Source organism: Populus trichocarpa, chromosome 4 (assembly GCF_000002775.5).
Source record: "Populus trichocarpa isolate Nisqually-1 chromosome 4, P.trichocarpa_v4.1, whole genome shotgun sequence".
Taxonomy (NCBI): Eukaryota; Viridiplantae; Streptophyta; class Magnoliopsida; order Malpighiales; family Salicaceae; genus Populus; species Populus trichocarpa.
Window position 1 is genome coordinate 1,042,728 of NC_037288.2, and position 24,400 is coordinate 1,067,127.

The window sequence follows — 24,400 nt, forward strand, 5'->3', positions numbered from 1 at the left end:
TCTTTTTCTAAGACTAAGTCTGAGATCTATAAAAAGGCAGCTAGGAAAGACATTTCCTGACTAGGATCGACGTTGCTTTCGTAGTATTGTTATTTGTAGGAAAAGTCCTTTTCCCTGGCTCTTCCTCGAGTTGAATCTGTTTCTAATTGCTTGTTTTATTAAAAAAATAAATTCATCATACAGTGACAAAACTCATCATCTCATTGAGGCTAAAAACTCCTAATAAAAATATAAATTTAATATTTTTAAAAATTAAAAGCAATTTAAAAAACAGGTGGGATACAAACCAACTAGAAACAAATTGCCTTTATGGTGTCTTCACCAGAAGATGAGCCCTTTTCCTTTGCTTATCCTTTTGCTGATACGTTGCTCATTGCTTTTTGGGTGGAGCCACGGCATTTAGTGATAAGAATCTTACTCTTGTGGAAGCTCACGATAAATGAGAATTGGAGAATTGATAGAGAAGCCAATGAGGCGAGGGGTATCTCGATAATAACAAGGAAAAACATCATCACGCCAAAGGATGAGTCAAAAGAAGAGAGAGAGAGAGAGGCAATGGTTTTTGGAGGATGATTTGACAAGTTTAGGGCATGTTTAGTAGGAAAAAAAAACCATTTTCATCTCTATATATTTTCAAGTTTATTTTTTCTGTTTATTCATAGAAACGAAGAAGAATTTTTTTCGTAGAAAACAAAGGAGAAAAATACATCAAGATTATTGAATTGATAGTTGAGTTTAGATTTGATATCAAAATTAAGCGTCGTGATTAACCCTTTTACATTGCTTTGAATTATTGTATTTAATACATGTGGGATATGTTCACCAACTCTCCCTCAGTTAGAGCCTCTCTTTAATTTGATGTTATCTTGTGGATTGAGCTGCCAGAACTTCATTGAGCTTGAATATCTCCAAAAATATTATCCAAATCTTCTTTATGCTATTGCTAGTCTATTTCACAAACAGTAAGCTTCAAATAATTCTATCTTTTGAAAACTGGAACCTTTTTTTTCATCAATAATACAAGCCAATCATCATGTTCTACATGAGAGGTAATGAGATTTTGGTCAATTTGAGAATCTACCATGTTCAATTAAGAAAAAGATTTTCATCTCCAAAACATCATGGCTCATCATGGGAGTCTTAAAATAATGTAACATGGGTAGGGATGAACGCCATGGCTGTCTTCCAAGAGGTCAAACTGAAATATGTGCAAGACACTAAGATTCAAAAGAAGCAGTCAAAAAATACCACAGACACCATTAAGCTGAATAATTTACCGACCGTAATGTAGATGTCAAAGAACCATTTCAATTCAAAAACTTAAATTGTTAGGTTAGGTTCCATGATATGATTTATATTATTATCTAATACACCCTTTTAAGTGAAAGTCCTTTGGAATTGAAACTTGTACAGATCCATTTTACCTTGTACTTAATTTTTATCAAATAAATAGGGATGATGAGATTCGAACTCGTGATCACTTAATCATCAAGATTCTGATATTATGTTAAAAAATCATTTCGACTCAAAAACTTAAATTATTAGATGAAGTGTCATAATATAATTTATATTACTCTTAACAGTAAATACATTGAAAATGACCGGGTTGGCAAGCATCATTAATAAAAACAAAAGGTTAAATCTCTAGGATGCTTCATGTTTATTCATTTTGAGACACAACACAAAGAGCCAAGCCAACAAACAACGATATATCACAACAAATCATCCAAGTTTGAAAGCTACCAGTCTTTTTTCAACAACCAAATGATGCTTGTGACTATAAATTCAGTGCTCCTTACATGCCCTTCTCCTACACCTTCATGACTTGCAAAGACTTCTTGTTAGAAAATGGCTTGCTCGGGTCACACCTCAGATAACACAAATCAAGATACCAAGGGTCACTTTTCTCTTCTTTCTCTTCCTTTCCTTTTCTTAGGGTCACTTAGCTGCTGTAGTATGGTCTTGTTTTCTGATACGGATTGTTTGTTTCAGCTGCAAAGAGTAATCAAGACTCCAACCTGCAGGATTTCTCTGAAGATGAAGAGAATCTCATTGCTAGAATGTTTGGCTTGGTTGGGAAGAGGTTAGCTTGGTTTACATATCTTTTCCATTACATGTCTACTGAATTGCTGATCTTTTAGTGTGAAGATTTCTGATGTTCTTTGGATGTGCATCTGTAGATGGTCACTAATTGCTGGGAGAATACCAGGAAGAACAGCAGAGGAGATTGAGAAGTATTGGACTTCAAAGTATAGATCATCAAAGGAAAGATGACTTTTGTTAGACATGATGATGGTACATGCATGGCCCTGGTAGAGAATTGAGTTTCTACTTTCTATGGATAAATCCAACAATTAAATAGTACTGTACAACAGCTACAGTTTATACGATTTTCTTAGACATGAGGCAGGAATTCAAGTCCCAATTCCTCAATTGGAGTTAGGGAAAAGCTAGCTCGGGGGTAATATGTGCATGATTTCACAGGGAAATGAACAAGACATCTTCTTGTGTAATTATTGTAAAGATGTTACACGATTGCACCAGTTTGATTCCCTGTTATGCTGCTGTAAGAATCTTTTTCAAAAAATAAAATTAAAACTCGATTCCTAAAGTTTTAACTGGGTTGAAATATCGGGTTTTACTTTGTAAAATTGAACACAAATGTTTTATTTTTATTGATAATTGATAATAATTGTTAGAGATGTGTTAAAGAACATGTAGCTTTATGTGTAACTAATAAAGCAAAAATAAATAAATAAATAAATAATTGAGGCAAGGCCATCCATTGACTTCCAGTTTTGTACAACTTCTTGGACATGTTACTATCATATGATGGAAATGGAGGGTGTGGACAAGGATGGATCGAGTTCTTGGAAGCATTCATACAAAATTGTGTTTCTGTTGGTTGCTCTTTCATGTCAAAAGGGCTTGGACAATGGATAACACTCTCAGCAGTTTACTTTATTGCTTTGAATTTTCCTGGTTTTGCATAGTGATTAATTTTATGAGCTTTGAGTTTTCCCAATGGGATTTTAACCCACTCAAGAAATTCCCTGATTTTATTTAATTCTCTTTTTTTTTCATGGCAGGGATTGGCTTCATGGGGGTATGCTTCCTTTTTCTAAGAATCAGGTTGTGTTTGTTAGTGTGATTCAATTTATTTTTTAAAGTGTTTTTTAAACTGTTTTTCATCTGAAAAATATCGAATTAATGTTTTTTATGTGTTTTTTAATGATTTTAATGAGTTAAAAATAAAAATAAAAAAATATTATTTTAATATATATTTAATTAAAAAATACTTTTAAAAAACATATTTTATCATGTCTCACTAATATTTTCCATGTCAAATGATGTGAAAATGAAATCCATTTAAGTATTTCTACTTCCAATATAGATCCCCTGTACTTATTTTTTAGTACACTCCATAAATTCAATTGGGTTAATTATTTTAGGAAAACTTTTGATGTAGGGAAGCACCAAAGACAATAATAAGCATTAAAAAGATAGAATTTGATAATATTGCAAATACAAAACCTAGATTCTTTAAAATAAAGTCTAATGAATTCTACCTTTTTAAAAGGTTCAAAATTCCTTTAAATATGTTGGAAAACCAACTTTTACAAGGTAATTAAGTTTTAAAAATTAATGACAATAACAAAAAAATAATAACAAAATGAGCTCAAACAAGATCTTTTAAGCTTAATTTGAGAAAATTTGAGTAGCGCATCAACTGATGAAGCATCCTTTTAGAACCTGACTTCAAGAATCTCTTGTAAAAATTTGAATTTTTTCCGATCATTAGATCGAAAATCATAATCTATTTTAACTATTGTATTGGTTTGACATGACTAAATCTCCTCTTAAACTTATTTTGGCTCGCTAATTTATAAAAAACACTTACTAGATTATTCTCTTTCCTTCATTTTTGCCCCTCCCCTCTCTCTCTCCACAAATAGAACCATGTATCAAAAAGCATTATAATTGAAATTTAAGCATCAAAATAAAAAAAAAAAAAAAATCAATGGCCAAGATCCTAGACTTCTATGTGAACGGCTAAAATGGCTTAACACCTATGCTGCACCAAAAGAACCGATCTTTATATTATGATAATTGGATCCTTCCTCTACATACAATATTCATAACTATGCGGTCTTCAGTTTAATACCTTGCATGTATGTATTCAATGAAATTTCTTATTTTAACAGTTTTTTTTTTTGCAAAAATATCTTTAAAAAGATTTAGTTTTTTTTTGTTTTCAATTATTTTATATATATATTTTTAGATTATTTTAACGTGTTGATTTTAAAAATAAATTTTAAAATATAAAAAAATATTAACTATTATAATATATTTCTAAATAAAAAAACAATTTAAAAAACAACACCTACCGCAATACTAACACTAAGCATGATGGAATCATCTCCATCAATTATCAAAACTCAAGGTGACCCCCACCTTAATTTCCAATGGCTCAACACCAAGAAATCATCAATTTAAATATTTATCCCATGTTCTTCATGGAACAAAATAGGGTAGAAAACCATGCTCTTGCACTGAGATATTGTGTTTTACTTCAACAACGATAGCATGCATGAAATGAAATTTTGTTGCAGCAAAAAACCCAATGAAAAGGTTAAAGCCACGTACGTACCTTTTGAATGATGACTCTTTCTGAAATATAGAGGTGCCACTCATCTTCTTCCCCGCAAAACCTCTTAAAACTCACATTCTTCAAGTAAAACAAAGAGCATGGCAATGAAAACTTAAGAGCTGAATCCCAGATTTTTCCGTGTTGAAAACCAAGAGGGAAATAATAACTTCAATGGCATAGCTGTGTAATGTCTGCTGTATTTGCAACAGATCTATCGCTTTGAAGCAACCTCCTCTTGATTTTGCCGAAGCTGCTCTAAGGATTCCGGCCATCAAAAATAAGTTCTTTAAACGAGTTCAGTCTACTCACTTCATTTGTTAACTTCAATTGTTGATTTTGTACTCTCGAAGGCTTTTAGGCATGTTTCGCAGGCATCAGCATCATTTGACTCAAGTGTCCTCGAAATTGCTATAATTATGTTTGGATGTATTTTAAAAATATATTTTACATGAAATTGATAATTTTTTTATTTTTTAATAATTTTAATGCGTGTTTTAAAAGTATATTCGGATATATTTTATTTTTTAATGATTTTGATGTGTTGATATAAAAAATAAAAATAAAATTTTAAAAAATTATTATATATTTTTAAATGAAAAGCATGTGGTGTTTGATAAAGTGATGCAAAGTAATTTTTAAAAGTGTTATTAATTTAAAATATATAAAAAATTATATTTTTTATATAATTTTTTTTTACATTGATACGTAAAATTATTAAAACAAAGCTAAAAAATATTAATTTAATATTTTTTCAAAAACAATAATTTTAAAAACATTTTAAAATCAAAAGCTTCCGCACAGATATTCACATGCTTTGAGTGCAGCGAACCGTGCTACTGGCCGCACTCCCAAACGAACTCGCCCTGACTAGGCCCAAAACCCAAGTATCAAAAGCCCAAAACAACCTAGCCTGAAAAGCCCCTAAAACCCTTCTTCTTCTTCTTCGACAGTGAGGAAGGGCTTATTTCATCTTGTCCAGACACGAACTAGGAACAGAGAAAAGCATGGAGTTTGAGAAGAGAAAAGCAGCAACGTTAAGCTCACTGGCATCCTCAAAGACAGATAAGTCACCAAAAGGAACGGTAGACACCCACTTAATCCCACTCATCAACACCATCAACTCTCACCCTTCTTACTTCACCACAAGTTCCTGCTCCGGCCGTATCTCTATCCTCTCCCAACCGAAATGGAACCCAACACCACCCACCAGTAAGAAGAAAGCACGTGGAGGATCCTGGCTCTTCATCTCCCACGACCTGGCCAATCCCAACTCTCTCCTCCCCCTGCTCTTCCCCTCTGAGTCGACCGAGTTTACCACTGAGTCTGCCAGTTCAGCAGATGGGCCCTCCGAATCAGCAGCTGGTTTGGTAACCGAGTTGGTGTTCCGGTTCGAGCCATTGATTATTGCTGTGGAGTGTAGAGACATTGAAGCTGCACAATTTTTGGTGTCTTTTGCTATAAAGAGTGGGTTTAGAGAGTCAGGGATTACAAGTGCTAATAACAAGAGGGTTATTGTGGGGATCAGGTGTTCTATAAGAATGGAGGTCCCTTTAGGTGATAGTGATAGGATTTTGGTGTCAGAAGAGTATGTGAAGTTTCTTGTTGACGTGGCGAATCAGAAAATGGAAGCTAACTGGAAGAGAACTCAAGGGTTTTTGAGTGGTTTAATAGACAATGGGTTTCAGAGGCATACAGTTTCAGAGAATGGTGAGCGTCGAGATGGGGATGATGATCAGTCGGAGAGAACAGCAAATGGGGATGCTCATATTGGTAATCTTTATTAATTTCTTGATTTTTTTATAGCTTATATGTCTTGAGGTATTGTGAATTACAGACTGACTTTGAAAGATTGTGTATTCAATAGAAACACATGTCAAAGTTTCTGACTTTGAAAGTTTAGTAGACTATAAATTTTGTGTCTACTGTATTGATTTTAGCATATTCTTGCAATTCTGAATTTAGCTATTTTTCTGTGTAAGTGGTTGGAATGTTATAATGTCGCTGTTGCATAGTGATGTATATTGTATATGTCTGATGTGTGAATTTTTTACAGATTATATACGTGTGATTGCAGGAGACTTTTCGTTTTAATATTACACCAAAGTTTGAGTCTTTGAATCATTGGCATTGGCAGGGATGGTAGGAGGAGGAGAAAAGGCTGCTGATTGCAGTTTACCTGTTTCTTCGATCCTAGTTGCTGGTGAATCTGTAGAGAAGCTTTTCCTTTGGGGCCACTCTGCTTGTGTATTGGATAATGGAAGCAATAAAAGTGTTCTGGTATTTGGTGGTTTTGGAGGGATTGGAAGGCATGCCCGGAGAAATGATTGTTTTTTGCTTGATCCGTTCAATGGCAAGTTAAAAGCAAATGATGTTGAGGGTGCACCATCTCCGCGATTGGGTCACACGGCTTCTTTGGTTGCTGATTTAGTTTTTATTATTGGAGGCAGAGCTGATCCTTCTAGCATTCTGAATGATGTATGGGTTCTAAATACAGCTAATATGGAATGGAAGCTGATACAATGCACTGGCAGTGTTTTCTCTTCAAGGTGAAGTGTTGAGAACATTTATATTACTTTCTTCAGTTCACATTTTAGTCTCCCTTTTTTTTGCCCTTTTGATATGTAATGACAGGCTTTATGAATTGTTCGTCAAAGAAACAAAAGAGTGTATCCCATCTTGCAAAACAACTGTTGATTTTGTTCACCTTTCTTTGCATCTTTAAAATCTCTTATAATGGATTCCTTAGAATCCATGCATCATGTGTTTTCTTTTCCTTGGAATGAATGGCATATTTGTGCTTTTGAATTCTTTATGTATGTTTTGCAGGCATCGGCATTCAGCAGCAGTAGTTGGCTCAAACATATATGTATATGGTGGGCTTAACAACAATGATACAATCTTATCATCCTTGCATGTTTTTAACACTGGAAATCTGCAATGGAAAGAAGTCTTGGGTGATGGGGAACGACCATGTGCTCGTCATTCTCACTCAATGCTAGCATATGGGTCTAAAGTATTCGTGTTTGGAGGATACAATGGTGAGAGAGCTCTTGGAGATTTATACAGTTTTGATGTCCAAACATGCATGTGGAAGTTAGAAAAGACAGCTGGAAGAAGTCCACATGCTAGATTTTCCCACTCAATGTTTGTCTACAAGGATTTTCTTGGAGTCATTGGTGGTTGCCCTGTTGGACAACATTTCCAAGAGTTGGCATTGCTTGATCTGCAGTCCCATACATGGAAACAAGTAACACTTGATTATATTGGCAAAGAGTTGCTTGTGCGAACTACAGCCAATGTTGTTGGTGATGATCTTGTTATCATTGGGGGTGGTGCAGCTTGTTATGCATTTGGAACAAAATTCAGCAAGCCATTTAAAGTCAACTTGCTTCCACTGGTACCTTTAGGAGACAAACTTATGCCAACAGAGAAGAATGTCAACTTTAGAGTTTCTCATGCTGAAAATGCAGAGGCTTTAACTCAGAGTCCTGTCATGAACTTTGAGGCTGAGAAACATCAGTTGGTTTCTTATAACCGGGTACTAAAACTTGAAAAGAAGTATGCGAAAATGGGGAAAGACATACTGAAGAATTTTGGATGGTTAGATCTTGGGAGGAAGGTTTATACTAAGGAGGATGGGTTACATATTTGTTTTCCTATCACAGAAAAATTCTCTGCCATGTTTCTGAAAAAGCATGATCAGGATGTGGATGTGTTTGAACAGGGGAATGATACTTTTGTATGTAAACTATTTACAGGAGGAGGAATTTTGTTAAATGAGGTGTCCTGTTCAACAGCCTTGAACTTCCTTAAGAAATGTGGTGCCACTAATTTAGCAAATGAGGTTGGTGAAGTTAGAAAATCTTCCAAATCTCCCTTTCAAACAATGAATGAATCGATTGCCTTGTTGATTAAACAGAAAGACCTAGCAGAAACACTATTAGAGCAGCTGCCAAACAGGTTAGTTTGTCGGGAACTTTATATCTTTGGCATCTGTTGTTGTGCTGAAGTGTTGTAAGTTGAGGTCATGTCACATTGGTTACTGAGAAATATACTTATTGAGATTGTTGCTCACCTTTTTTTATATCGTTCACCCTGTCAACTTTTCTGTACATTCAGGTGGGAACGACTTGGGGATATTGTGGTGCTTCCAGCAACATCCTTCAAGGATCCAATATGGGACTCAATCAGCAAGGAGCTTTGGCCTATCGTAGCCAAATCACTTAATACTCGCCGTGTTGCTCGCCAAGTATGATAGAACGTGAAATATTTATAAACTGGAGTTGATATTTTGCTTGCTTACAGATGTTTTTTTATTTTAATTTGTAATGTATCTTATTTAATAATTTGTTATTGCCAAGCTCATACATATCTTTGAGCCATGATTATCCAACATTTGAAGTTTTCTAACTGCATGCTGAGGCTGTAGTATCCTAGGTTGATTGGCAGAGGAAAGATACTAGTTGAAAGCATGAATTTTTCTACATGAGTTTAGAAATGTTGGCATTGATGTATGATTTGTATCATCACACTTTAGTGCGGTAACTTTGATTGTTAAAAGGATCTCTATGCATAATCATCAGGCAGCATCTTGCTATTGCTAGGATCTATTTATGTATACTTTCTTTTGTTAGTTTGCTGTATAAGCATAATTCTTGCATTTCTATGCGCAAAGGACTGAATGTCATGGCTATTTAGTGCATACTGCTATTTTTATGTATCATCATATTTCCCAATGTGTTTTATTAATCATATGCCACTGCTATGATATGCTCATAAACAGTATTCCATAAAAAGGTTCTTGAATTTCAATTGGATAAAGGTTTTCTTAAGCTTACAAAAATTTTGAAAGTATTGTTGATTCATGTATTCATTCTGTGAATCTGATGGTATTTTAGGGGCGAGTTGCATCCACTGGAACAAGGGACAGTACTTTGGAGATTCTGGTAGGAGATAATGGGTGGGTTGATCATCGAGAAAATGGAATTCTCTATTCCTTTGATGCTACCAAGTGCATGTTCTCCTGGGGTAATCTTTCTGAGAAGCTTCGTATGGGAAATCTGGAGTGCAAAGATGAGGTTATAGTGGATTTATTTGCTGGAATAGGATATTTCACATTGCCATTTCTTGTCAGGTAATATGTGATTTATATTAGTCTCTGTACAAATTGAAATTCAATTGTTAGTACTTTTCTCTCTGTTAGAAAATCTGATTGTTTCAAATTCAATTGGTCTTTTACTTACCAATGTCTGGAGAAGTAAAAATTTGGGAAGATAATTTCAAAGGTTTGATGAACACCTCCTAAGTTCAACTTCAATCAAAATGGTGGAAGTTATTCATGAAGTAGTTTAGTTCAATCTTCAATTCTACCAATTTATTAAGCCTACTTTTCATTGTTTCATTTTTGTTTGTATTTGATTTTGAGTTTTAATGATGTGTTGATTAGGGCCAAAGCAAAACTAGTTTATGCTTGTGAATGGAATCCTCATGCTGTTGAGGCACTCAGACGTAATCTTGAAGTAAATTCTGTCTCTGATCGATGTATTGTACTTGAAGGAGATAATAGGATGACAGCTCCTAAGGTACATTTTGCTCTGGTCATTGTTAATGTTTTACCTGCAAATTCTCAAGTTTTTGGGGTTTGTCTATACTGAATGTCTTTTTATTTGTAGTTGTGAAAGGGGTGGGGGTCTTAGATTTTGTTGTTACCAGTTTTAAATTTAAAGTTCTTGCTCTTTGTGCTGCTTCTCTGGTGCGAGTTGACTTGGTGTGTTTGTCTGTAACTTGATACTTTCTTGATTTATATTGAAGCATGCACCTAACTTTCAGGTCACCTGGCTTGATTCTTTGATATGTTGGCTGCAATCCAATGTGGTTCCATAATGTACTTTTTTTTTTTTTAATCATGTCCATAACAGACATCCTACCACGATAAGATGTGCATCAGTTACAAGGATGTTGTGCTATTACATATTAATCTAATTGCTTTATTGCAGGGAATTGCTAATCGAGTTTGTCTTGGTCTTCTTCCAACAAGTGAGGACAGTTGGGCTACTGCTGTTAGGGCATTAAGGTGATTTATCCTAACATTAGACATTGCTCATCTCTCAATGATCTAAACATGAAACTTTCATACAAAGTTTATTTTTAGCTCAAAACTTTCATCTCCACAAAATGTTTAAACATCCTTCGATATTTAAGCCACATTAGCAGTGAAAATTTTCCATGGGGTTTGTCCACTCTGGTTTGACCTTTCCGAGCCTATAGTAAAATGCCTGCCTTCTCTCCCTTTCTGATGGTAGCACCAATAATGCAGGAGCGAGGGTGGGATGTTACATGTGCACGGGAATGTGAAGGACTCACAGGAGTCTTTGTGGACCGCACATGTTTTGAAATCTATTGATGAAATAGCTAGATTCGAAGGTATGGTCTTCTGGACTCTGGGTCTCCTTCTGAAGTTCATTTAACAAGAGCACGCAATGCCAAGGATGTCAAAGCTCACGCTTGACATGCTAAGTTCACTCATGACATGCTGCTGCTTATCTGCAGGTCATTGTTGGGAGGTCTCAATAGAACATGTGGAACGAGTAAAATGGTATGCCCCTCACATCCGCCACCTAGTTGCAGATGTGAGGTGCAGCAGCTTCTAAGATAACACTAGAAACACTGTCCTCATTCAGGGTAACAAATTATTCTCCTGCCAGTATTTGGAAGATGCCACATGTCAAGCTCCATGCTGATCACCTTATGGTAATACCCCTATCACAAAATGTGGCATTTAGAGCCCCAGGAGCTCGAAAGAGTTATGAACATCATGTGGATGCTGGAGAGATTAGTAGTTCAAACATTCTTGCAGTCTCAATTTTTTGAGAGATCTGTAGAAGAATGCAACACTTTAGAAAAAGGCATTTGTTATGTAACTTCCATGCATATTTTTTAGACTGAGACAACGAGTATGGTGCGTGTGGACTAGTTTCCATAGGACAACTTTATTTTATAGTGCCAGCAGCTTTACTGGTGGTGTATTACGATTGCCCTGTTCTCCCTCCACGCTTTCTCTAATATCCATAGAACAATCGCATGCACTTCGAAAGGTGAATGAATGATGGCTAGATGAAGTTGCATGGGACCATTAGTACTAACTTTTGTTTGAGGAGGGAATTAGTCAAAGGGAGAGCTTAGAATTCTCTACATTTTCATGGCAGGCTTGTTCTTATGTACCCTTTTATTAAACGAACAGGCCACCTTTGGCAGCCAATGATGTTGGAGATTTTTCTGGCTCCATTGGATGTTGAAAAATCACAACTCTTTGGATAACAGAGAGTTCCTCTGTGCTCACATGTAAGCTTACTTGCCATGGCTGGGCCCTTTTGTTACTAATAATCATCATCCTTTGCAATTGATTTGGAAGTTGGAACTAGGAACAGTACATCATTCTTGTTGAGATGTAGATTACTGGATGTGGTCCTGTGCTTTGTTGTGGGTCCACATTAATTATTTTTAGTTCAAGTGTCATTGGAGTGTTTTAAATATAGAAAAAACTCTATATGATTGAGAGAATATTTATCGTAAAATAAATTGATTTTATTTTAATTAGATAAAAAAAAATTAGTGATATTAAATGGATAAAAAATAATAAAAAAAAATAGTGATATTAAATGGATAAAAAATAAGAGAACATTTTTTCAAGAACAGAAAAATGATGATCAATTTTTATTTAATTAAATATGAAAAGAGAAAGTTGGGTAAAAAGAGAATTAAAAAACCGGCATAATTTTTATTCAATTAAAAATTAAAGGATGAAGTGGTGTAAAAAAAGAATTAAAAAATCGACATGGCATGAGTTTGCATGATAATCATGTAACTTGGATAATCAAGAGTAATTCAATATGAGATAACTCGTCAAACTTGTGTTTCAACTTAATAACACGATAAAAAAAATCAAAAGAATGAGGATCAAATTGAAAATATAATATACTATAAATTTGGATTGAAAGCCGAAAAAACTTTTACAAAAAGGCTAAGAAAAAAATAGAAATAAAAAGAATAAGAATCAAATTTGAAATAATAATATATGACAAATTGAGATTGAATGATGAAATTGAAAGCAATTAAAACTTTTACAAAATGGCCAAAAATAAAAATAAAAAATAAAAAAATAAAGATTGAAGTTGAAATAGCAACAACAAAAAGAACCAACTTGTAATTTTTAAAGGAGAAGAGAGAAAAAATAAGGCTCCATTGACGATAAACTACGTCTTCATCGTCGACATGTGTTGCATCAACAAGAAAAAAACATGGCAACATTTCCAATGAAACAACAGAAGATGACAATGGGAGATGCCGCACATGCCACTCGAAGCAAGCAAATGCTGCCCACATGATGATACGTGCACTGCACACACTATAGCCTTTCAATTAAAATAATAATTAATCGGTATTACAAGACTAAATTGTCCACAATGAACTTGGTAATAACATAATAGTCCCAATGAAAAGATCAAATGGTCGTGGATGCATGGTTTAATTTATTTGATTTAAAAGGTAAACTTGTTATTTTATTGTATTTAAAAAATTTAAAAGACATAAATACCCTCGTGTGCCAATTTTTTTAAAATTAATTCAGAGATAATTAGATTATTTTAATGCAATGAAAAAATTGAAAAAAAACACTTATATCTCTAATGAATTCTTTAATAATTATTAAGCCTTGTGAAAAAAAAACCAAAATACTTCAACACCAAAGCCATTAATTTTTTTTTTTTTTTTGCAATGAAAAAATGATAATTATATTGTCACAATGAATAGTAAATTATATCTACATACAAAGTGATTTTTACTTCCCTTTTATTTTTTTTTATTTTTTTTAATATCCTCCATGGCCAGTAGGAGTACACATTTTAAGGGAGCATTTGGAAACGCGGGCTAACCTGTGTTTTTAAAAAAATCAATTTTTTTTACTAAAATTCAATTTTTTTTACTAAAAATTAATTTTTTTATGTTTTAAATCGTTTTAATGCACTGATCTTAAAAATAATTTTTAAAAAATAAAAAATATTATTTTAATATATTTTGGTATTAAAAATACTTTGAAAACAACAGCAACCACATTTTTAATCAGACTATAAAATTTTATTACTTGCATTAAAGGGTGGTCCATAGGCCATGAACTAAACTTTTCTCCATGCATTAGCCCCACCCATTGCAAATGGTCAAGATTCTTGTGAAGGAATCACACCCAACTAAAGCATCCAAAGACTCCAAAGTAACTGAATTCTATTGAATGGCATGTTGATCAGTGTTATTAATCCTGGTTTGATTGGGTGGATCAACTCGGTGAGTTGCTAATATGACTCCAGACTTGAGCTGGGTTTTAAAAAAAACTAAATAAAAATTAATATAATTTGATTTTTTTTAAAATTCTTCAAATTAATCTTTTAATTTTTAACTCGGGTTTTAAATTAAATGGATGGTGAGGGGTTTAACCCTTGATGTGGACCATGCAAAGTATACCATGCATCATGTACACATGGGTATGCTATGCTGCCTATGTATTTAAATTTTGAAAATTACGTTTGAAGACGCTACAAGTGGGCACGTACGTGTAAGAATCTGCCTATATTCCAAATTTCCAAACAGACGTTTTGTAACATTATCCGTTTATTAAAATAGGATATGGTAGGCCCTTTTATGTACACGTCATCGTCAAGGCAAGACGAAGAAGGTTGAAGAAGGTTAAATTCCAAGTATAGTTTTGGTCAAGTTTTTAGTTTATTTTTTAAAAATTACTTGTTTGACTGTTATAAACATTAAAATTATTAAATATTTATATAATTATTAATTTAGAACTTGTAAAATTAATCTTGACGACACCCTATTAAAATTATCAAAAGTTTATATAATTATTAATTTTAAAACTCGTAAAGATAACCGCATTAATAATAATAATAATAATAATAATAATAATAGGAAAAGATGAAGAAGGTCCTCACATTTCGTGGATCTTGAGGCAAATGTTGATGAATTCATGCACAGAGAAATAAATTACATGCCTTGGCCCCACCCACTGTTTTTTTTCTCTCTTTTTTCAAGGGCCAGGAAAGATCTCTGGCAGGATCTTACATGTTGGGATTAAATAGTGCTCTGCCGTTCACGGAGGTGATTAAATTGCATGTTAGGAGATTAATGTTAATAATTAGCGAAATTATCATAATTAAATTGAATTGACCATTATTACAGAGATAAGAGGTGATTCTCACCTCTTGTAATAAGATACTTTTGAATTTAAATACAGATCTGAGCCTATTATATATATATATATATATATATATATAGAATTTCGCAGCTCAAAGTTAACATAAACCATGGAGGGGGCCTCCTAGTTAAGGTCGAGTAGACATGCATAGTGACAGGTGTCACAGTACTCGAGAAAGCTCATCATGAGTCATCACCATTGCCTCCTACAGCAAACTTTAGTGTCGGTGGCCATTTTCATGCGTAAAGGCTAATTGTTACTGTGTTTTAAGAGTGTCTTGAGTTTTTTTGTTTTTTTATTTTAAATTAGTTTTTTAATATTTTCTATACTAATATTAAAAATAAAATAAAAAATACTTTAAAATACAATTATAACGAAGGGAGAACAAACGGCTCTTTTAGCTTGGCTTGATCCATGGAATTTCTCTCAACAAGACATCACTAGCCTTCTTTTGATATGTTTTTCCCTAGGCGGCTAGCTAGGCAATAATAGCCACTTCTAAATTAAACTCATCTCGTTCATATTAGAACCTACTAAAATGCCCTTGAAAAGTGGCATAGATCCAGATCTGTCGTTACTATGTACTAAAATAGTATAATTATATTTTTATTTTTCTATTAAAAGAACTTAACAAGTGCCCTCACCATTTTTAACCATCGAACCAGAAGACTTGAGGTGAATAATTATATGCAAGAATGAATAACACAAGATTTGAGGAAGTGGAAGCCATTCAGCTTCTTTCCCACGAGCCACAGAAGATGGGGTCCTGCTGAACAATAAGTTGCTTCACCACTTGGCTAATGCTTAATTTCAAAGCAGTCTATTCAAGATTATATATATTATTTGATCCTGTAAACGAGAAGAAAATAGTTTCTTTCCATTTCCATCATCTTGTTTTTCTTGTCGCTGTCCTTTCACACTATATTATGCAGGAGTACTGGTGCCTTACCATTTACAATCAGCACTCAATTATCCATCAATGGAGCTGAAAAAACCCTTTATTCAGAAGATCTCGTACTTGCTGGTCCACGCAGAGGAGTGGTACAACCTTGCTTGCACAGAAATGCTCTCATCAAGATCATATCCCATCTAATAATTGGTGAACATCATCTTGTTACTGTAATCAGCAACATTGGCAAGCATTTTCCCATGCTAGCTTCCAAGATTCAGCTTCCTTGTGAAGTTTGAATGAGGTGATTAGGAGCATTATTAACCCTAATAATTCTACTTTTAGGGCAACCCCACTTGAAAGTGATAGCTCATGTAGCTTTCTCTTTCACTGTTTTCGACTCATTAGCTAGAAGAAGAGAAGATAAACCAAGCCCTGTAGCACAGCAACGCTCATCTCCCTCCACCTAGCTCCAAATTTATCGTCGGTTTTTGCACAGATTCTTGAATCATCTGCCATGACCATATATAGCTTTATTTTTCCACCAGCCAGCAAGGCAGTCCCACTTATTAGCAATTAATAACTACGGTCTAAGTTTCATTCACAAGTAAAGATTGTTTCCTTCAAATATATTCTTGAATATATAGTGTTAATTACTACTCCACCTTTAATTTCTTCTGTCTTTTGTTATGATTTTATCGATGTCCCTTGCATGTGAGCATAAGAAAACACAACTTTTCTATTTATTTATTTGATATTGAAGGTATTTTTCAAGATAATATATTCCTTGTCTGATTATCTGTTTCTCATATCAACTTATATAAAAAAGAAGAAAAAAGTTGACTAAATCTTCTACATAGCGTGCAATTTAGTGAATTTGTTGAAATCTATAATATGCTTACTTCGAGATATTAATTTGACATTAATAGTCACACTATAAATAAATAAATAAAGTAATATACACTCCTAGTAGATGATCATCCAGCTTCCAAGAAGCTACACATAAATTAATGGTTCGAGAAAAAATAATGGTTCAGAATTCTAAACTGGAATTTAATTTAATCTACTTAATTTTGCATCTTCTATCCTGCACGAAATCATCCATAAAATATGCATCGATTATGAAAACTTATAGTAGAAGGAACATTTGAGGGACCAAGTGAATGACACATTGCAAGACGACCTATTTATTTTAGTGTTTTAAAAAAAATTAATTTTTTTTAATGTTTTCGATTATTAATATCAAAAATAATTTTTTAATTAAATAACCAGTAACTTGTATCAGCATCTTCAATTAAATAGCTAAAAAACAAAAATTTCCAAACTTTCAACACAAAAAGATAATAAAATACTATCCAGAGAGCAGTAAAAGCATAGATGCTCTAAAGGGAAAAAGAATCAAACTCATAAAACCAGAATATTAAATTTATCACAACTGGCTCTTATTTTATTTGAAAATCTACCCATCATTTCTTTATTTAAGAAGTTGCCCCAGAGAGCTTCAAAGCATGGTCAGTGACCTATAGTGAAGAAAAACAAAAAAGAAATGGATGCCAAAGCTCTCTTCTTCTTTGCCTTGTTGTCCTTCTCAGCTGTGTCGGTCAGGCCGGCATTAGCAGAAAATGAAGAAGACCCTGGTCTTGTTATGAACTTTTACAAGGATACATGCCCTCAAGCTGAGGACATTGTCAAAGAACAAGTTAGACTCCTTTACAAGAGACACAAAAACACTGCATTTTCTTGGCTAAGAAACATCTTCCATGACTGTGCTGTTCAGGTAATTAAGTCTTGCTTTTATTCCTCTTTTTTGTTTCCGATTTTGTTAGTTCTTGATGATCATGCATGTCTTGTTTTGTAGTCATGTGATGCTTCACTGCTGCTGGACTCAACAAGGAGGACCTTGTCCGAGAAGGAGACAGACAGGAGCTTTGGCCTCAGGAACTTTAGATACTTTGACGATATCAAAGAAGCTGTTGAAAGAGAGTGTCCTGGAGTCGTTTCCTGTGCTGATATTCTTGTCCTGTCTGCTAGAGATGGCATTGTTTCGGTACTTCCCTGATTTAAACTTCATCAGTCTTGTCTTTGATTCTTTTAAGCGATTTTTTATCCTCTCTGCTTGGTCTAGAAGAAGGCATGTTTTGGCCAGATTGGGCTCTTTTGTAGTTTGCATGGCAACTTTAACTGAATTTGGTGTCTCCAGTTGGAGTCTTTTTCCCTTTCAGGTCACTTAAGACAGGTTTTCTCAGGATATTAGATGCTCTATTTCTGACAGGATTTGTAATCTTCAGTCTATTTTAGCTTGAATGTAGAGTGACTGCTGAAATTTGTCCAGTACGTACTTTTATAGTAAATGGAAGTTTAATGTGGCCTAAACTTTTCTTGATTTCAGCTAGGAGGACCTCATATCCCTCTCAAAACTGGAAGAAGGGATGGCAGGAAGAGCAGAGCAGATGTGATCGAGGACTATCTCCCAGACCACAATGAAAGCATATCTGTTGTTCTTGACAGGTTTGCTTCCATGGGTATTGACACCCCTGGACTGGTTGCCTTGCTAGGTATATATATTAACATGTAAACCTCAAATGGTAGCTTTATAGTCATGAATCCAGGTGTCCCCATTACTAAAAAGTTGGTTTTTTTTTTCTTTTTTCTTTTTATGTCCAACAGGAGCTCACAGTGTTGGGAGAACTCACTGTGTGAAGCTGGTGCACCGTTTGTACCCGGAAGTTGACCCAGCACTAAACCCTGACCATGTTGAGCACATGCTTTACAAGTGCCCTGATTCAATCCCAGACCCTAAAGCTGTCCAATATGTGAGGAATGACAGAGGCACACCCATGGTTCTAGACAACAACTACTACAGAAACATATTGGACAACAAGGGCTTGTTGATAGTGGATCACCAACTAGCCACTGACAAGAGAACTAAGCCTTACGTGAAGAAAATGGCCAAGAGTCAGGATTACTTCTTTAAGGAGTTTTCTAGGGCTATCACCATTCTTTCTGAGAACAACCCACTCACCGGTACCAAGGGTGAGATCAGAAAGCAGTGCACTGTTGCAAACAAGCACCACTAGAAACTTTGATTTGCTACATGTCAAACTCAAGTACTTCTCTTCCTTGTTTACAACGAGGGAGAAGAGTCTGAGATTTGCAGAATAAGATATTTTCTTTAGAAATGGGTGTTGTTATTGCTAGTCAGTGGCAATTAAGATAGTTGTGGTATTAATGTTGGTTTAACTGCCCTGTTTTTAGCCTGGTTAGGCCCGCTCCTCTTGTTGTTGTAACTTGTGGTTTGTGAGATTAATGTTGGTGATGGTCATGGTGGGATGATGGGATGTATGTATAGATGGTAGATGGTGGCGATGGTGTGTGATGATCCATGTGTTTTGAAATGATAATAAGTTATTGATGATTCATGTCTGCAAGTTTCTATCACATAGGCCACCATTGATGGCTCTCCCTCTTTGAATATCTTAATTGAATTGGAATTTAATGAAGCAGCAGCTCCCCCACCCACAATGTAGCTAGATGGCATCAAGCAAGATGACTAAAATAAGAAAGGGCAAATAAAGAATTAAGAAAGAGCAAAAGAAGGGTGGAGAAACGGAAGGACACGAATTTTTATCTGAGATAATGTTTGTTTATGGATTTTTGCGCACTAGATGTCCCTTTTGCGGTAGGTAAAAGAGACAGATCATGCAGTTGTGGAGTGTAGTGAAGAGGTGTGGGTCTCAGCCTCAGACACACTTGGAGACAAAGGACAAAGGAAGTGAGCCTTGTGAGAGAGTGAGTGAGTACGTTAGGAAATGATGGCTTCTGGTTTCCTTTCTCTCTGTTCATGGTGGGATTTTCAAGTGGTTGCATTTTATATACGTGAAGCATCATTCTGGAAACTATTTTAAAAATAACCTTAACCGACACAAGTTGAAAAGGAAAAAAAAAATTCAAAATAACACGAAAAATAAAGAAGGAAATTTGAAGATAACTAGGAAAATAAGAAAAATTCTGAAACAACATTTAATTTGGGCATGGCTAGCACTAGCAAGCTATCTCCACGAGTATTAGAGCCTGTAAAAGCAATATATCTAGATTTTTTTCCACACTGAACTTTCCGAATCCATCTATCCAAAGTTTGCTTATGTGGGAGACTGCAGATTCTCTATTTCAGAGTTTTTTGAGTGTGATTTGCCAATTAAAAACACACTTGATGCCAAAATATCAGTTTAACAGAGTTAATTATTCTTCACTACAGTACAAGCATGGCAGTAGTTTGACCACTGTAAGACGGTGAAACTATAAATTGTAACATGGACCAAGAATGATCTATGAAAGGGATAAGTTAACCATTTAGTGGCAGTGGCCTTTCATACATGAATTATTGATTTTTGTTAATAAATTAAAGTAGCGTCTAATTATTGTCTTAAAAAAACAAAACAGAGTGTACCTTCTATTTTAAAATAACAAAAATTCATTTAAAAATTATTTCAGAGATATTTGTTTTATATCTTTGTTTTTATCATTTCAATTAACTATGTTTTTGTTGATCCTGTATCCGTTTCTTTGCTCTGAGACATTAATTTTCACAAGACACATGTCCAGTTCATTTATATATTGTTCAATGATGAAGTGACTAAGCTGCAGCATTTCACTATAAACTGGCATAGAACAATTACAACGAGTTGAATTACATACCAGCTGTGCAAGAGAAGACAAAAAATGCACCACATTGCAACTTCCTATGATAAGATTTATTTCCTAGAAGTGTTAGATGATGTCATCAAAGACATATATATATATATATGGCTACCGATCCATGGGTTTCAGCTTAGTAATGGGACTTTTGTTTCTGTACTGCTTGAACTGCTATCAGAGTCAATATCAGACTCCTTCAGGATCACTTCATTCTTCTCATTCTTTTCTGGCACTTTGGGAATTGGAGAACACAAAGAAGGATGGCTGTAATAAGGCTGATGGTGTATGGAAATGTAGTTTGCAGTAGATGGAAAAGGTCGATAACCATATGTGTTGGCATAAGGACTTGAAGGAAATGCACTTGGTGCTGACCAATATATCATAGGCATGAAACTATTTGCTGGCTGTGGTGGGAACATATGATATGGGGTTTGGTTATGGTAAGAGACATTAGGACTGTCAATTACTTGGCTTGGGACTGCTGGAGTATCAGGTGGAGTTTGATATGGGATGGCCTGGAATGCTGCCATTGCATGGGTTTGCATTGAGGAATATCCCATATGCCCAAATGGGGCGGGAGGTGCAGAGGTTGATGGCACATACTCAGGAATTGATGATCTTGGAAGATTATGAGGCTTACTTGAGGAGTTTGATTGTTTCTTTCCCTTTGATTTTGTTGAAGTTGTTTTCCCTGTCAACTTCTTTGACCCTGGACTGGCCTGCCAAGGAGCAAGAAAGCAACAAAATCAAATTTAAGTAGTTAAATTCTTAAGAGGAGATCACCAAAGAGATGGCATAATCCTACTACTTCACAAGTCTTTTCCGGTGAAAGAAACAACTCCTCTCCTTCTGCGTCCTCATCAGTCCTGCAAGAGAGAATTTCTGCATTATGTGAGTAATGTAAGATGAAGCAGTTTAAGAGTCGGTAGGTGTTGAGCAAAGAACAGGAATGAGCAAGAGACAAGTTTATTAATCTTCATAAATCCTCAGTCCTGACCTTCTCCTGAAGTCCACCCTAACAAATCAGAAGAGATGGTTCATTGTATTGTTCATGACCATCTCAATCAATGTTGCTAATTCTTATCTGCAACCTTACAGTGGATAATATTCAAAAGAATATGATAATTCTATATATACATGATACTTCAGAACAGAGGTTCAATGCATGTGGTTCAATATGTAGCATTAAGCTTCAATCTTTGAGCATTCATCTACCTGTAGTATTTTTGCAGCAAGTCTAAGTTCCGGTATTTGGTTTCTCTTTGTACCAGGTCATCAGGAAAGCCAGCCATGAATAGAAGTGTGATTCCTAAGGCCTTGAAGAAGAAGCTCCCACTGCGTATGTGAACTAGCATTGCCATTCGGCACAAAAGTGGCCCGAAAGACTTGAGCTTGTTTCGTCCCATCCGCTGCCTGACATATCTGAAAAGAAATGATCACACAGATATCTTTAGATCAGGCTACAAGAGTATACAACTCGGTAAGAACTTTGCAGAAATGCCAGAAGAGAAGTACTTACTCATTTTGAGGAAGATTTCTTGTCCTCCCACCATACTTAATGCAAAGAAAAAGGCATGATGGGCAACTAGGATCTGATCGGCGCATGTCCTTCTCTTCCTCAAGAATCTGAACTGGACATAGCGTTGGATTCTGCCGATTTGGATAAAATATTTTCCTTTGAATTCCTGGATTCTCATATAGCACATACTCCTGTCAACAAACTATTCCCTGTTACTGATTCTTTTGTTGATTTACGTTGAAACAATTGTAGACATGGAAGGTTAACATGGTCTATTACAAGTAATGAAAGGCTGGCTAATAAAAACAGGATAAAGTACTAATTCTGAAACCATAAGCACTCTCATTGTAGTCATATCTTTTAGCAACTATTCTGATACCATTATACGGAGGAGAAAACCGCAGATTTTCAAAAGAGAATCGCTTACCCCTGGATCTTTCGGTGAGACGTATGGTTCACCCTTCCGTAGAATGCTAAAATGATTGAAGTCTAATTCATACATATCATCACAACCATGCCTTATACCAAGAGATGCAAACACTATGATTTTTCTGATGGTGTGGGACTGAGCATTTCTCAATAGAAGGACTTCAGACTCGAGTATCCTCTTTACTTCCTTGGGACAGAAAGCTATCTTCGGAGGCTTTCTAAGCAATGATACATTTCCAGGTCGAGTATAACAAGCCTCCTTAGGTACAAAATCATCTGCTTCTGTCCTGTGAGATTCCTTATTTTTAATTTCTCTGTTGTCATGATTTCGAGCATCTGCGCAATCATGAACTAGTTGTTTCTCTGGTGGAAGACCATCATTCTTTCTATCTTCATTTCTTGCTTGGTTCAGATGTTGAAATGTTTGCTCACTCTGTCCACCAAAGGAACTTTCAAAGCATGATAACTTTATTGCCTCACCAACACTATCTTCATGAAGATTTTCTTTCAGTTCAATAGCACCCACATGGACCACATCCATTTGTCCATTAATGTGGTCAATTTTATTATCAGCTTCATCTTCTTCATCAGTATCATCTGTATCATTACAATCTGCAGCAGAGTCATCACCTTTCAGTTTTTCAAGCTGCGAAAACTGAGTCTCATCCATGCTCATCCAATTGACTAAGCAGTCTTCAAGATTTGCATCTTTGGGAGGAATACTGAATGGAATCTCATGCTTTATCTGTGAAACCATCCCAACATCGACTACATTTCCATTTTGAACATCATTTTGGATCACTTTTAATTTCTGTCTTTTGAACCTCTTAAGCCTTCTTTCTGTTGCATTGATAGAGCTGCCCTGAGAGTGAGCAAAAGACTGTCCATTAAAATTTATCTCGCATAAAATTGCTAACAATATTAGAGCACAAGAGAATTAATTTAACAGTAGAAACTTATTGATATCTTAATCCATTAGTTATAAACTTCTTCTGTGAAAGGCTCCTGGATCATTGATCAAAGATAGATAGATAGATAGATAGATAGATGCTCAAAAACAAGTGAGAGGCCGATCATCAGAAACAGGAAAAATAGAATTTATTAAATTAAGAGCAGCTCCTAAGTCCTAAACTATCATCAACCATCCATTCACAAAGACTTGTTTCATGCTTAAACTAAAACATTAATGGTTGTTCAAAAAAGGAAAAGAACATGAAGCATCTTTGACAGTCAAAAGACTTAAATATGAGATTGGTGATCATACTTGTCTGTGTGTGATCAAGGACCCCTTGTGATCTCTTTCTTGTATTTGAGCTTCAAGTACAGATATTTTCTCCATAAGCTCAGCATTCTTTTCTCTTTCCCTTTGTAGTTCTGCAGATATCTCTGCAATAACATTGACAGTATTCTCTTCTTTCACTTCTTGCTCTATTGAACACAATGCAGAAGCATTGACCAAGCTAGCACATGATTGAAGCTCCACCATTGAACCCGAACAGTATAAGAAGTCTATACACTCTCCAAAACTTATAGCCTAGAACTAATTACCCTCACAGACATAGTGAGATACCCACCAATAAAAAACACCTAGAAATGGTTCAAAGATCAAGACTTCAAGAAGAGAGAAACATTTTTGAAAGCAAAGCTACTTCTTGGACTGTTGAAGTGCTACACTCTCAAAGCAAAACTTAGACAAACAAGGTGGTTTTGAGAGCAAAAGGATAGGCTAAGGACTATACCATTGTCAAAAAGGGTTCATTAATGGAAGAGTTAAAGAGAAGGAAAGGGGACTGTTTATAGATTGAGTAGCAAGTTAAACTGTGAAAGTTGAAGTATAAACAATACAAGTATGGAAGAGTAAGAAGAGAAAAAAGAGGAGCCTTTTTGGGTTTCGATTTTCTGTTTTGGTTGTGTAAAAGCAAAATAGAGCGGCGAGAGGCGAGGCATGCAATACCACTTGCA

At 35.1% G+C, this 24,400-nt stretch overlaps 4 protein-coding genes across 7 annotated transcripts; 3 read left to right on the forward strand and 1 right to left on the reverse strand.

Moving 5' to 3' along the window:
* Nucleotides 1-1,693: 1,693 nt before the first annotated feature.
* LOC7479054 (MYB-like transcription factor ETC1) lies at nt 1,694-2,651 on the forward strand. Its single transcript, XM_024599447.2, has 3 exons — nt 1,694-1,897; nt 1,993-2,083; nt 2,181-2,651. Exons 1-3 carry the CDS (start codon nt 1,849-1,851, stop codon nt 2,272-2,274), a joined length of 234 nt encoding a protein of 77 aa, XP_024455215.1. The 5' UTR covers nt 1,694-1,848; the 3' UTR covers nt 2,275-2,651.
* A 2,682-nt stretch (nt 2,652-5,333) lies between these two features.
* LOC7458525 (tRNA wybutosine-synthesizing protein 2/3/4) lies at nt 5,334-11,684 on the forward strand. The gene is made up of 9 exons (XM_002304872.4): nt 5,334-6,421; nt 6,786-7,197; nt 7,478-8,611; nt 8,771-8,900; nt 9,550-9,785; nt 10,098-10,233; nt 10,648-10,724; nt 10,968-11,074; nt 11,201-11,684. Exons 1-9 carry the CDS (start codon nt 5,656-5,658, stop codon nt 11,299-11,301), a joined length of 3,099 nt encoding a protein of 1,032 aa, XP_002304908.4. The 5' UTR covers nt 5,334-5,655; the 3' UTR covers nt 11,302-11,684.
* Nucleotides 11,685-17,134: 5,450 nt separating this feature from the next.
* On the forward strand, nt 17,135-19,214 carry LOC7458526 (peroxidase 42). The gene is made up of 4 exons (XM_002304873.4): nt 17,135-17,572; nt 17,654-17,842; nt 18,185-18,350; nt 18,463-19,214. The coding sequence occupies exons 1-4, from the start codon at nt 17,342-17,344 to the stop codon at nt 18,870-18,872; spliced, it is 996 nt and encodes a 331-aa protein (XP_002304909.1). The 5' UTR covers nt 17,135-17,341; the 3' UTR covers nt 18,873-19,214.
* Nucleotides 19,215-20,375: 1,161 nt separating this feature from the next.
* Nucleotides 20,376-24,400, reverse strand: LOC7458527 (uncharacterized). Of its 4 annotated transcripts, none has more exons than XM_024599476.2 (7): nt 23,703-24,400; nt 22,437-23,300; nt 22,010-22,200; nt 21,706-21,912; nt 21,488-21,505; nt 21,299-21,356; nt 20,376-21,209 (listed from the first exon to the last, which is right to left on the reverse strand). In XM_024599476.2, exons 1-7 carry the CDS (start codon nt 23,922-23,924, stop codon nt 20,619-20,621), a joined length of 2,151 nt encoding a protein of 716 aa, XP_024455244.2. In that variant the 5' UTR covers nt 23,925-24,400; the 3' UTR covers nt 20,376-20,618. The 4 variants fall into 4 exon arrangements, with proteins under 4 accessions (XP_024455244.2, XP_024455243.2, XP_024455246.2 ...); XM_024599475.2 differs by having other exon boundaries at nt 21,296-21,356; XM_024599478.2 differs by lacking the exon at nt 21,488-21,505.